We start from the raw sequence: 15,439 nt of genomic DNA on the forward strand, positions 1-15,439 counted from the left end.
TACAGTACACATGTATATCAACATGTATTGTACTGGATAAATTTACACAGCTATCGCTCCTCAAGGGGTAAAGGATTAAATAAGTTTATTCAGGTACAGGTACACATAAATACAGTTACATAAATTATATATAGTAGCATATCTCACAGGGCTGGGCATAGGAACGCAGGATCGAATCCTGGCCAGCCGCAGTTCTGTTAATAATTCAGAATCACTTGTTTCGTGATTTCATTAATATATAGACTGCTCGTGAAGGCTGGTACACCAAACAGGATGACGTTGAAATTAGTCTCTGATAGCTGCATATATGTAGATTACCTAGGATAACCCAAATTATTATAATAAAAAAGAAGCGCTAAGCCACAAGGGCTATACAGAGGATAACCCCAAAAAAGTCAGACTTATTTCCATTATTCCTTGACCTCGAGGAGGGGCTCTTGATCCAAGAAATTGGACCTGTTGTCACCTTCCATGGCGCCCATGCGCCGTGTAGCCCCTACGGATTAAGCGTTTCTCATTATAATAATAATTTATTTTGTAGTGAGAGTCATGTCATAGATGGTAGGTTCATATACAGGGTGGGCAACACTACGGTAGAATGGAGACTGGTGAGCCTCGTGGTGATGCCAGACCCACGTCACCACCTCATGTTGGTGCCCCTGACCTCCAGGCTGGAGCATAACAATAGTTAAGGTATATCTTAAACTTTTAAATGTTTGTAAACTTCTAATTTCTTTAAGGTCAACAGCACTATTTGACTTTGAATTTTACAGTAATGTAAACTATAATAAAGAAATTTGCTCTGTTAAATACTTAGGACCATTGTTGAATTTATTATGTAAGTGAAGGGAGGTGCAAGTGTAGTTGGAACTTAGTTTGTTGTGGTCTGGGAGAGTTGGAGGAAGGTGGTACTGCAGCTAGCGTCTCTTATAATCACTCGGAGCATATTGTTACTGTTGTATACACCAACACCAGTGCACTCACTGATACACGCTACATACCATCATCCCTCACGGGTCATAAAACAAATATGGTCACCAAAGGAAAGTTAACTAAGGAAGAGGAACTTTTGCTCCAGGATTTCAGTAGAAATGTATCTAAGAAGAGCTCCATTATTTTTTACTTCAATGCCTTAATTGTGTCTGCAATTCCTATTTGTAAGTACAACATGTGACACTGATACAGTGTGCCTCTTTACATGCGGCTTTATGTATTTGTGGTACCCCGTGGCCTGGTGGCTAAAGCTCTCGCTTCACATGGTGAGGGTCCGGGTTCGATTCCCAGCAAAGGTAGAAACAGTGGGCGTGTTTCTTTACACCGGTTGTCTATGTTCCTCATGTTCCATCCCCCCATAGACGCTGTATAATCCTACGGGTTTAGTGCTTACCCCTTGATTATAATAATAATAATAATATGTTCCTCATCAGTAAAATGAGTACCTGGGTGTTAGGAGACTGGTGTGGGTCGCATCCTGGGACAAAACTGACCTAATTCGTGGGAAATGCTCTGCGGGAAATGCTCAGCTATGGTCTGTAATGTATACCTTGTACATGTACTTGTAGAAATAAAGATATCATTTTTGCAAATGTGGACCAGCAAATTTTATTTTTTAAAACTTTAATAGAACGTGGATAAAATATACAGTATTATATTTTATAAAGCATGTATTTATGCATAATACACATATTTACATAACCATATTAAAGTTGACAGTAGTTTTCACAAGTTCCGTGTCTATTTTAGTTTTCTAAGGTTAAATTAACACTTCTTACTGAATTCTATTGATCTTTCCAATGTTACTAAGTCGATCAGAAGTCTGATATTTTCCCATTGGCCATTAGCTCTCCCATATATATTTAGTAAAATTATCTGCAAGCAATAAACAACTAATTTCTTTTTTATAAAACACAGGCTGGCTCCCATCGAGGTAGGGTAAATATGATAATGGTATACAATACTCACAAGTTTATAAGTAAGACACATGTGCAACAGTTACATTACTTTTTAATTTAAATGGAACTACTTACAATGATCTGCTCACTAATCTATCAGTACCTCACCCATGGCATTTGTGCCTGGGGATCCACCACAGCAAATCACCTAAAATCAATAATAGGTCAAAAACCAGCTGTACAAACAATTACCCAATTTAGTACCAGATAACACATTCCTCATTCAAAGGTTTAAACTAATGATATACACGTACATAATATTCACTCATACTTGATAACTGCAACAGAATTTATAGGTATAACACAAGACAAAAAAATCTCTGATATCTTCCATGTCTAACTTAGTCTGTGTCAACATTCAATGCACATACAAGACCCAAAAATCTGAAATACTCTGAAGTTTCCAGCTGCTTCAATGCTACTATTAAAAAGCACATCCTTACCTTAATGTGATCTTGATGACAATATACTGTGTCAAACAAATCCTGACACCTATTTTCATCCAGTTCTGTCCCTGTTCTTTCATCTTGCATATATTATTAAGATAGGCATATACTATCTCATAATATTTTGTATTGTAATTTAAGTAACTAGTACCACTCTCTTCTGAACTTAATTTAATCTTATTGTGATTTCTGTTATTAATTAAGAGTAAATTTTTATTATAGATTATACTGAAATTTGTTAGTATCTGTGTTTGTATTTGACCAACCTATGTAATAACCTCCACAAATGTTATAGCAAATTGTCTTTCTGAAACTTCCAACAAATTATTCTTGCAAAAAATTCCAGTAGTTGTAAGTAAGGTTAGGCAAGGCAATAGCAGTCTACATGTGTTAATTTGTAGAGGGGTTACTGTAGTTTTAAATTAACCATTTGTTCACTAAAAATACAGACCAAAATAAGAAATTGATTAAGCACATATGATTAGTAAAATAATATTCCTGAATGTTGTTCTAGATAAATTGGAATTTTTCCCTTTATTTGAGGATCAGACTACCACGTACAAAAATTCAGATCAATAATATTCATTGTTTAAACACCTCCTTTGTTTCCAGACAACTTTAAGATATGTAATTGTGACATTTTGAAGCTTTCAAAGTATATAAAGTTTACGTACTTTCAGGGCTGTTCTGGCGTATACATATGATGGATCCCTTATCATCTGCGGCCATCTTTTGTCTTGTGACAGGCATTGCAACTTACCTTGTTGCTTTTGCTTACATGAACACCAAGTTTGTTTTGAAGCACAAGGTAGGAATTTAAATTATCACATTGCATATAGTATATTGAAAGGCAATTAACTTCCATGTTTACATACTTATATACTTCATATTTGTGTTTTACAGAAGGCTATTTTATAAATTTTTCAGGTGGCACAAAAGGTTGAAGATGCTGTAACACGTGAAGTAATGCATAAACTATCAGATGACAAGAAGATGGGGAAAAAAGAAAAGGACGAGAGGTAAGAGTGTAATTATACCATTTGGAGTACAGGTTCGCCATCACAAATCTGGCAATCAGACATCCGGTTCCATCAGTTATTATGCACTAATTTCGGCTAGCATAATTTAAAATTTCCAGGCTCGCCACACCAACCTGCTGGTATTGTTTGGTGGCACTACTTGTTGCATAAGTCATTCCAGTTTCTTTTTCTCCATTTGTTATAACCTGCTTACGTTTAGCCCAAGCCATGGTTCCAACAAATAAAAGAAATGCTTCTCATTGTGTAAAGCACCTACACAGTACATTGTCCATTAAAGGTAAAGTGGCTTTGAAGCCACTGTCAGTTGCTATGAGCTCAGTTTCATGATGCAGGGGAATATTCTTTATTATTATGCTAATATCAACACTTAAGGCTTATTTGCCTATCACAATTGATCTGGTATGACATAATAAACAATATAAATAACATAAAAATGTGTTAAATTCTCCAGAATGAATAATATATGGCATAATACCGAGCAGTTCGACGGAGGTATGAAGAGGACATGGGATACAATTACCATTCTCCTATCCCTGTCTTGGGGGCTTATATTAAAGAAAACAGAATATAGCACATGGCTAACTGTGATATACACTTGTACTGCACCATAAAACTGAAACAAAAAAGCTATTTTCTCTACGTAGATTATCACACACAGCAGCACGTGTAGAGAACCTAGGATAACCCAAAACAGTCATTGTGGCTTATTTCTAGTACTTGGCTTGGGTTAGCCATATATGATTTTTGTAAATATTCGATTCCCAGCCAGGGTAGAAACATTGGGCGTGTTTCTTTTACACCTGTTTATGTTCACCCATCAGTAAATGGGTACCTGAGTGTTAGTGGACTGGTATGGGTCTTATCTTGGGACACTGACCTAATTTGCCTGAAATGCTTAGCATAACAAGAGGCTTTCTATATAGCAGTATGTCACTGATGTCAGCTAGGCCTGTATACCATGTACATGTAGTAAATAAAGATACATGTATTATTATTATTATTTTTTTTTTTTCAACAAACCGGCCATATCCCACCAAAGCAGGGTGGCCCAAAAAAAAAAAAAGTTTCTCTTTTTAAATTTAGTAATTTATACAGAAGGGGTTACTAGCCCCTTGATTATTATTATTATTATAATAATTATTTTTTTCTCTCAGTTGTTTGTTGGACTATCTTATTGAAACTTGGGCAATATATGATGGAAAGATGCTTCTTAACATACACCAAAAATGAAAGAAATCAGGCCATAAATAACGGAGTTCACTTCTCAGCCATTAGCGGCCCCATAGCGGTATATTTTTGTATGGTTTTTATGGTTGTATTTTCGTTTTTTTGGTCTCATTTGATAGGATGGAAGATATATTACAGAAGTAGATATGATTTTAAGAACATAAGAACGAAGGAACACTGCAGAAGGCCTACTGGCCCATGCAAGGCAGGTCCAAGTCTCCTACCGGCTTAAGCCAATGCACCCAACCTAGTCAGGTCAGGTCACATTGACTTAAGGGAGGAACACGGCAACCGACCTGGTAGCACAAGCTATCAGGTCTAACTCACACCCACCCACATCTACTCATGTATTTATCCAACCTATTTTTAAAGCTACACAACGTTCTGGCCTCTATAACGGTATTTGGGAGTTTGTTCCACTCATCCACAACTCTATTACCAAACCAGTACTTTCCTATATCCTTCCTGAATCTGAATTTTTCCAACTTAAAACCATTGCTGCGAGTCCTGTCTAGGCTAGATATTTTCAGCACACTATTTACATCCCCTTTATTTATTCCTGTCTTCCATTTATACACCTCAATCATATCCCCCCTAATTCTACGTCTTTCTAGAGAGTGCAGTTTCAGGGCCCTTAGTCTATCCTCATAGGGAAGGTTTCTGATACATGGGATCAACTTTGTCATCCTCCTTTGTACATTTTCCAGAGAATTTATATTCATTCTGTAATACGGTGACCAAAACTGTGCAGCATAATCTAAATGAGGCCTAACCAAGGATGTATAGAGTTGAAGAACAACCTGAGGACTCCTATTATTTATGCTTCTTGATATGAAGCCAAGGATTCTATTAGCTTTATTGCGAACACTTATGCACTGTTGTCTTGGTTTCAGATTACTGCTAACCAGAACTCCTAAATCTTTTTCGCAGTCCGTAATATTAAGATCTACATTATTTAGTTTATATGTGGCATGGTTATTGTCCTGTCCAACATTTAGAACTTTGCATTTGTCTATATTAAACTGCATCTGCCACTTCTCCGACCACTGCATCAGTCTATTCAAATCTTCCTGGAGTGCTCGAATGTCCTCGTCAGAATGAATTCGACGGCCTATTTTGGTGTCATCGGCAAACTTGCCGATGTCGCTCTTTATGCCCTCATCTATGTCGTTTATGTAGATTGTGAACAGCAGGGGGCCCAACACTGACCCCTGTGGAACACCGCTCGTGACGCTTCCCCACTCTGATTTCTCCCCATTTATGCAAACTCTCTGCTGCCTATTTGTCAACCATGCCTCTATCCAGGAAAAAATTTCTCCTCCTATTCCATGTGCTTTAATTTTCCTCAATAGTCTCTGATGTGGGACCCTGTCAAAAGCCTTACTGAAGTCCATATACACAATATCATATTCATTACCATGATCTACCTCCTCAAATACCTTAGTGAAAAAAGTTAATAAATTCGTAAGGCAGGAACGCCCCTTTGTAAAACCATGCTGAGATTCGTTGATTAATTTATGCTTTTCAAGGTGGCTACGAACTGCCTCGGCAATTATTGATTCCATAAATTTTCCCACTATGGAGGTTAGGCTTATTGGTCTATAGTTCGAAGCTAAGGACCTGTCACCTGTTTTGAAAATAGGTATCACATTTGCCATTTTCCACTTATCTGGCACCATGCCAGTTTGTAGTGATATGTTGAAAAGATTAGCCAAAGGTGTGCTAAGCTCCTCTTTACATTCCTTTAGAACCCTTGCATACAGTTCATCAGGGCCTGGGGATTTGTTAGGTTTTAATTTATCTATTTGCCTAAGGACCATGTCACTTGTGACCCTAATAGTGCACAGTTTATTATCGTCCTGTTCTACATAATTTATCATTACTGGAATATCGCTGGTATCCTCCTGTGTAAAAACTGAGAGGAAGTATGTGTTAAAAATTCTACACATTTCCTTATCACTGTCAGTGAGCTGACCCGAGGAACTTTTGAGTGGGCCTATCTTGTCCCTGATCTTACTTCTGTATACCTGAAAGAATCCTTTTGGGTTAGTCTTCGATTCTCTTGCAACTTTAACCTCATAATCTCTTTTTGCTTTTCTAATTCCCTTTTTTATTTCTCTCTTTAACTGAATATATCGATTTCTCAATTGCCCCTCTCCTCTTTTGATTTGCCTATATATGCCTCTCTTTTGACCAATCAGATATTTTAATCTATTGTTCATCCATTTAGGATCATTTTTGTTTGATCTGATTTCCCTATTTGGAACATAATTTGACTGAGCAGCTAGAACTATGCCCTGGAAAGCATCATATCGGCAACCATCACCACCTACCTGACCCTTAGTCAGGTCATTCCAGTTCAGCCCACCTAAGTAATTTTTCAGTCCTATGAAATCAGCCAAGCGAAAGTCAGGGACGGAGACTTGATTGCCATTATTAGGGGAATTCCATGATATATTAAAACTGAGTGATTTGTGATCACTTTCCCCAAGCTCATCATTAACCTCAAGATTATTAATTAGTGTTTCCCTACTGGCAAGAACCAAGTCAAGGAGGTTATTTCCCCTAGTTGGCTCTGTCACAAACTGTTTTAAAAAACAATCCTGGATCGTATCAAGAAAGTCACCTGACTCTAAATTTCCTGTCAAATTGCTCCAGTCAATCTGTCTATAGTTGAAATCTCCCATTAGCACAACATTTTCGTATGTAGATGCCTTACGAATTTCGTCCCATAGAAGTTTACTGCACTCCCTATCAAGATTTGGGGCCCTGTAAATCACACCCAAAATTAGTTTTTCTCGGCCCTCGAGAAGCTGTAACCAAACAGATTCAGTGGCTGACGCTTCTAATTTAATATCTTGTCTAACACAACAATTTAAATTGTCTCTGACATACATCGTTACTCCACCACCTTTCCTGTTGACCCTGTCAGTGTGGAATAATTTATAGCCTTGTATGTGACATTCAGAGGGCATCTCTCTATCTTTCAGATTAAGCCAGGTCTCTGTTATAGCAATAATATCTATGTTTCCTGCACTTGCAATTAATCTTAGCTCATCTATCTTATTTCTTACACTCCTGCTATTAGTATAGTAAACCTTAAGGGAGCTAGTCCCTTGCTGCCCTCTGCTGTCCCCCTTTGTTTGCTGACCTGATCTATTGTCTTTATTTATAACTTCATGCTGAATGCCTTTTATACATTTACTGTTTCCAACCCAAGTGTTGCAACCTGCTTGTTTCCCACACACACCCATACCTCTATCTTCCATCAGTTTAAAATCATAGGCATTTCACCAATGGCCTTCTCAATCGAGTCTGCAAGTGCTACCACCCCAGCCCCAGAGAGATGTACCCCATCCCTTGCATACATATCATGTTTGCCATAAAAGTTGTTCCAGTTGTCAATGAATGGGATTGCAAGTTCCTTGCAGTATCTGTCTAGCCAGCAATTTACACCAATTGCCCTAGACAACCATTCATTTCCTACTCCCCTTCTAGGCAAGATGCTACATATGATTGGGATCCCTCCCTTAGACTTAATGAAATCTATAGCTGACCTGTACTTATCTAGCAGCTCTTCTCTCCTACCCTTCCCAATATCATTTGATTGCTTTCATGATGAAAAGTACAGTGGACCCTCGGGTAATGGCATTAATCCATTCCAGAGAGCTTACCTTTAACCGATTTTGCCATTAGCCGAATTAATTTTCCCCATGAGAAATAATGGAAATCCAATTAATCCGTTCCAGACACCCAAAAGTATTAAAATAATTTTTTTTACGTGAAATATACATTTCCTTACACAGAAAACAATGAGACATGCACAATAAACAATACTGAAATGACACTTACCTTCATTGTGGACTTATTGATGAGTGATGAGATGGGAGGAGGGCAGAGGATGGAGGTGTACTATTGTTTGGAAGGGGAATCCCCTTCCATAAAGACTTCAGGTAACAAGTCCTTTTCTGGGGTTACCTGCCTTCTTTGTTTGTTAATGCCACTAGGATCAGCTTGAGAGTCACTGGACTCCTGTTGCACAAAATATGTGTCCAGAGAGCTCTTGTTTCTGGCATCTCTTAAGATTTCCCTAAAATGGGACACAGGAGTGTCATTGTGCATGTTGGCAATAAGGCTTGCGACAGCCATGTCAGGATAATGTTCATCCATAAATGCCTTGCACCTTTGTCCACATTGTACAAATGTCTTTAATCTTTGATGAAGGCAACTTCCTCCATCTCTCTTCCTCCTCCTCTGAAGCAAATTCCTGAGCTGTGATCTGTTGCTGTTGCACCTGAAGCTCTTGCAGCTCGGTAGTGGTTAGTTCTTCATTGTCGTCCTCCACCAACTCTTCCACATCCTCGCCACTAACCTCCAACCCCATGGACTTCCCCAATGACACAATAGATTCCACAACTGTTCCAAGACTGTTCAACTGCTTCCCAGCATACATAAGGGGGATTACCAATAGACCCCTGGCTGTCTTCAAGCAGGCACTGGACAAGCACCTAAAGTTGGTACCTGACTCGCTAGGCTGTGGTTCGTACGTTGGATTGCGTGCAGCCAGCAGTAACAACCTGGTTGATCAGGCCCTGATCCACCATGAGGCCTGGTCACAGACCGGGCCACGGGGGCATTGACCCCTGGAACTCTCTCCAGGGAAACTCCAGGTAGGCTCCTCAGAGTTAGCTTCAAACCCTTCAAAATCTCTCTTGTACACATTCTGGCCACAATTTTTTTCAAGCAGAGTTCATGCCCTTGTGGCTTAGCGCTTCTTTTTGATTATAATAATAATAATCAAGCAGAGTTCCAAGTCCTGCAAGTCACTCCCTCCCAAGCCTTACCAATAAGGTTTATGCAACTGAGGATACTGAAGTGATCTTTCCAGAACTCTCTTAGGGTCAGTTCAGTGTCTGAGGTCACTTCAAAGCACTTTTGAAACACTGATTTGGTGTAGAGTGTTTTGAAGTTTGAAATGACCTTTTGGTCCATGGGCTGGAGGAGATGAGTGGTGTTAGGAGGCAAAAACTTCATGGTGATGAAGGTCAGCTCCCCCACAATTTGCTCTTGCAAGTCGTGAGGATGAGCAGGAGCATTGTCCATTACCAGGAGGCACTTGAGTGACAATTTATTTTCCAGGATGTATTTTTTCAAAGTGGGGCCAAACACGTCATAGAACCAGTCAAGGAAAATGTCCCTAGTGACCCATGCCTTACTGTTAGCTCTCCACATCACACACAATTTAGTCTTGACGACATTGTTTTTGTTGAACACACTGGGAGTTTCAGAGTGATACACCTGTAATGGCTTCACTTTGCAATCCCCACTAACATTACTACAAAACATGAGAGTTAGCCTGTCTTTCATAGGTTTGTGTCCTGGGAGTGCCTTTTTCTCCTGAGTAATGTAGGTCCTGTTTGGCATTTTCTTCCAAAACAGGCCTGTTTTGTCACAATTGAACACTTGTTGGGGTTTTAATTGTTCAGCCTCTATGTACCCCTTAAAGTCCTGCACATATTTTTCAGCCACTTTTTTGTCAGAATTGGCAGCCTTGCCATGCCTTATCACACTGTGTATGCCACTGTTATTCTTAAATCTCTCAAACCAACCTTTGCTGGCCTTAAATTCACTGACATCAGCACTAGTTTCAGGCATTTTCTTAATTAGATCATCATGCTACTGCCTTACCTTTTCACATATTGTTGACTGAGAAACACTATCTCCTGATAATTGTTTCTCGTTTATCCACACCAACAACAGTCTCTCCAAATCTTCAAATATTTGTGATCTCTGTTTTGTAAACATACTTGCACCTTTTGCAACAACAGCTTCCTTCATTGCCTTTTTGTTGGCCAAGATAATAGTGATGGTTGAATGGGGTTTCTTATATAACCTGGCTAACTTGGAGACACGCACACCACTTTCGTACTTTGCGATTATCTCTTTCTTTAATTCAATAGTATTTCTCGCCCTTTTTACCACAGGGTTGGCACTAGAAGCTTTCTTTGGGCCCATGGTGGCTTATTTAGCAGTTACAAGCACTAAAAACAATGGAATAGTACAAAATGTATTGCATGTACGCGTGGAATCGTCCGCACTGGCTTGTAAACAATGACACACTAGCTGAAAGCTGGGCGCTTAGGCCAGGCGGACAGGCAGACACGTTCGGGACGAATACCCTTAACCGAGTTCTTGGGTGTTAGCTGATGTCGCTGTTACCCGAGGGCCCGCTGTACCTTGAAATTGAGCTCAGAGTAGCGGAAATGTTCTAATCTTTAGCGATGTTCAGGAGTAAACAAATGACATCACTGTCCAGTACCTGTCCGCCTGCTGGTCCAAATTCCAATACGCAGTCAAGAATGGGTTGACATTATTTGTACAATTGTTACAATAATGCATTAGTCTGCATAACAGTAAATCTCTATTTTTTGTGTGAACAAAAATACCAAAATGGTAAGCAAGAATAATATAAGAGGGGCCTGGAGATATGACTAATAAACAGAGAAAATGTTATTTTAGTGACAGGAATGTCTGCATTGTTTATTCTGGACCCTATTTTGAAATTAACATCTGTTGAAATTGTGTGAAATTGGTGAAATTGCCAATTTCTGATCACTTTATTGGGTAGTTGAAATAGGTGAATGGGCAGTTTCTTGTACTCAGTCGACAGAATAGAAGGAAGTAAATAAGTAAGTTTATTCAGGTATACACATATACAGTTACACAGATTATCATACATAGCAGCGTATGTATAGAGAACCTAGGATAACCCAAAAAAGTCAGTGACTTATTTCCAGTACCTGGCTTGGGCTTGCCATATATGATTTTTGGTAAATATTTTTTTTTTCTCAGTTATTTGTTGGGCTATCTTATTGAAACTTGGGCAATGCATGACGGAAAGATGCTTTGTAACGTACACCACCGTATGGTTTTTATGGTTGTATTCTCATTTTTTTTTTTTTGGTCTCATTTGATAGAATGGAAGGTATATTACAGAAATAGATATGATTTTTATTGGTTTCACAATGAAAAGTACCTTGAAATTGAGCTCAGAGTAGCGGTTATGTTCGATTTTTGCCAACATTCAGTGAACTTTCTTGTGTAAGTCAAGTTGGTTAATTTTATTAAGTGTATTCTAACTTAACCACACTGTAATCCAGCAAACTCAGTAATCTGGCACGCTACAGGTTCCAGTGATGCCAGATTTGTGATGGCGGACCTGTAGTTCATAGGTATGTATAAATTAATCCTTTTAATAATGACTTTTCATTATTTCTCTCACATATTGGATTCAGGATAATGCTGAAAAAAAAAATATAGTATACAGTGGACCCCCGACTTACGATATTAATTCGTTCTAGAAGGCTGTTCGGGTGCCGTTACTGAACGAATTTGCTCCCATAAGGAATATTGTAAATTAGATTAGTCCGTTTCAGACCCCCAAAAACACACTTACAAAAGCACTTACAAAAATACACTTACATAATTGTTCGAGTTGGGAGCTGATCGTAAGTCGGGGGTCCACTGTATTGTATAATTTGTTTGGAAACTCGAAAGACTATCTTATGGCCTTTCCTTACAAAGAGAACCCAGAGGGTAGTAGTAAACAGGGTTAAGTCAGATGCTGCCACAGTAAAAAGCTTTGTTCCTCAGGGCACAGGACTTGGTCTGCTTCTGTTTCTCATCCTTATATCCAACATAAATTAGGACATAAATTATAGTGCTGTAACACCCTTTCCTGATGACACCTGAATCAATGCAAGAGATCCATAGAAGATGCAGCAAATCTTCAAGATATGAATCACATCTTCTAGTGGGCCTCAGACAGCAATACAGTACTTGAGGACAAGTTTCACTTGCTCTACTATATACCTACTTGGAGTGTTCCAAGGTTCAAGGCCCTGAGACTCAGTCTGGCACCATGCCTCCTGTTGAATCGAGGCCTAATTACTGATGGTCAGATGCAATCCAGCATATGAATGACTGCTCGGCTGATCAGGAACTAACTTGAGGAAACTATTCAGTTTCCTCTTGAAGACAGAAAGAAATCTATTGGTAATTCTCCTTTTGTATGGTGAAAGGCTGTTGAATTGTCTTGGGCCCCTTACATTGAAGTGTATTGTCTTTCACTGCACTCGTGGGAACCCTGCTTTTCCTCATTTTGCACTGTCTGTAATACAGAGTATGGGGTACAGGACAAACTCAAATCATTCAGTAGAATGAAAGTTCCACATTCAAGACTTGGGAGTATTGTCAGAAGATTTGCAGTCAAGGACTGCAGTAATGTTGCTATTGCTACTGCAGTGAAAATGATAAGGATGAATAACTAGAACTTTCAAGACAAGTGATGCTAAGCCAGTGTTGTTACTTTTTAAGTCACTTGTTTTCTACAGGCTGGAGTACACCTGTATACTAATGGACTCCCTCAAGGCAGGCAAGATTGCTGAGCTATAAAATGAACAGAGAACTTTCACTGCGCATATATGTTTATTTAGTCAGACATCTAAACTATTGTACTAGGAATACCTGAAGTCTCTTGGAACATAGGCCCTCCTGGAGGGACTGGTCCCAAATCTAACCATCAAAATCACTCTGTATGAGAGATTTGGCAGATGGTGTAGAGTATCTCCAATAAAAAGCAGGTGCACTTAACAAATGTCATAAGTCTTTGACTTTTCAACGCCTTCCCTTAACCCTTTAAGGGTCCAGAGGCCAGATTTCAAAGTGCGCACCATTGTCCAAGAATTTTCAGAAAGTAATTTTGTTATTTTTCCTTATGAAATGGTAGAGAATCTTTTTCTGAAGGTAATAAAACAAAAAGTATGAAATTTGATGGAAAATTGACGAAATTATGCTCTCGAATTTTGATGTGTCGGCAATACTTACGCATCGGCAATTTTGCTGACTTTGACTCCCATTTTAGGCCAATTACCTTATTCCAGCCCAACAAATTCTTAGCTATTTCACTAGTATTACTTCTATTCTATCGACTGAGCACAAGAAATTGCCAACTCAACTGTGTCAACTACAAAATTAAGTGATTGGAAATTGGTAATTTGGCCAATATAGTGCAAAGTTCAAAATATTCCAATTTCAAAATAGGGTCCAGTATAAACAATGCAGGCATTCCTGGCATAATAGCGCACAAAATGCGCGCTAAAGGAATAACAGGAAAAGTCGGTCGATGGATCTATAATTTCCTCACTAACAGAACACAGAGAGTAGTCGTCAACAGAGTAAAGTCCGAGGCAGCTACGGTGACAAGCTCTGTCCCACAAGGCACAGTACTAGCTCCCATCTTGTTCCTCATCCTCATATCCGACATAGACAAGGATGTCAGCCACAGCACCGTGTCTTCCTTTGCAGATGACACCCGAATCTGCATGACAGTGTCTTCCATTGCAGACACTGCAAGGCTCCAGGCGGACATCAACCAAATCTTTCAGTGGGCTGCAGAAAACAATATGAAGTTCAACGATGAGAAATTTCAATTACTCAGATATGGTAAACATGAGGAAATTAAATCTTCATCAGAGTACAAAACAAATTCTGGCCACAAAATAGAGCGAAACACCAACGTCAAAGACCTAGGAGTGATTATGTCGGAGGATCTCACCTTCAAGGACCATAACATTGTATCAATCGCATCTGCTAGAAAAATGACAGGATGGATAATGAGAACCTTCAAAACTAGGGAGGCCAAGCCCATGATGACACTCTTCAGGTCACTTGTTCTATCTAGGCTGGAATATTGCTGCACTCTAACAGCACCTTTCAAGGCAGGTGAAATTGCCGACCTAGAAAATGTACAGAGAACTTTCACGGCGCGCATAACGGAGATAAAACACCTCAATTACTGGGAGCGCTTGAGGTTTCTAAACCTGTATTCCCTGGAACGCAGGAGGGAGAGATACATGATTATATACACCTGGAAAATCCTAGAGGGACTAGTACCAAACTTGCACACGAAAATCACTCACTACGAAAGCAAAAGACTTGGCAGACGATGCACCATCCCCCCAATGAAAAGCAGGGGTGTCACTAGCACGTTAAGAGACCATACAATAAGTGTCAGGGGCCCGAGACTGTTCAACTGCCTCCCAGCACACATAAGGGGGATTACCAACAGACCCCTGGCAGTCTTCAAGCTGGCACTGGACAAGCACCTAAAGACAGTTCCTGATCAGCCGGGCTGTGGCTCGTACGTTGGTTTGCGTGCAGCCAGCAGCAACAGCCTGGTTGATCAGGCGCTGATCCACCAGGAGGCCTGGTCACAGACCGGGCCGCGGGGGCGTTGACCCCCGAAACTCTCTCCAGGTAAACTCCAGGTAACTAAACTAACATTTCCTCTGTTCATTAGTTACTTTTTCAGGCTTTACAAATGAATTCCATTTTGATTTTTAATTCACATAATGAAATTTTATTCAAACCAAAAAACAAATAATAGAAGATTTACTCTTATGCAATATTGTAATAATTATATAAATAATATCAGCACATTTGTGAACGTATATTAGACCCGCCAGCTGGTGTGTATTAGATGTGTGAGGTCATTTGTTTACTCTTGAACATTGGCAAAAATTTAACATTTCTGCTACTTTGAGCTCAGTTTCAAGCCATTTTCAGTGCTAAAACCAATCAAAATCATTTCTATTTCTGTAATATGTCTTCCATTCTATCAAATGAGACCAAGAAGTCACAAATACAACTTTAAAAAACATACGAAAAAACACTGTAAAGTTGCTGTTTTGATCGAAAATTACGGTCTCAGTTT

General features: G+C 39.3%; 1 protein-coding gene across 1 annotated transcript in view; it reads left to right on the plus strand.

Annotated features, from left to right (window-relative positions):
* Window positions 1-872: 872 nt before the first annotated feature.
* Window positions 873-15,439, plus strand: part of LOC128685032 (translocon-associated protein subunit gamma) — a 17,338-nt gene continuing 2,771 nt past the window's right edge. Inside the window, exons 1-3 of the mRNA XM_053771465.2 lie at window positions 873-1,157; window positions 3,079-3,206; window positions 3,326-3,417. Of these exons, the coding sequence (XP_053627440.1) occupies window positions 1,031-1,157; window positions 3,079-3,206; window positions 3,326-3,417 (347 nt within the window). The 5' untranslated portion in view covers window positions 873-1,030. The remainder of the gene's footprint in view (window positions 1,158-3,078; window positions 3,207-3,325; window positions 3,418-15,439) is intronic.

This window comes from Cherax quadricarinatus, chromosome 5, assembly GCF_038502225.1.
Source record: "Cherax quadricarinatus isolate ZL_2023a chromosome 5, ASM3850222v1, whole genome shotgun sequence".
Lineage (NCBI taxonomy): Eukaryota > Metazoa > Arthropoda > Malacostraca > Decapoda > Parastacidae > Cherax > Cherax quadricarinatus.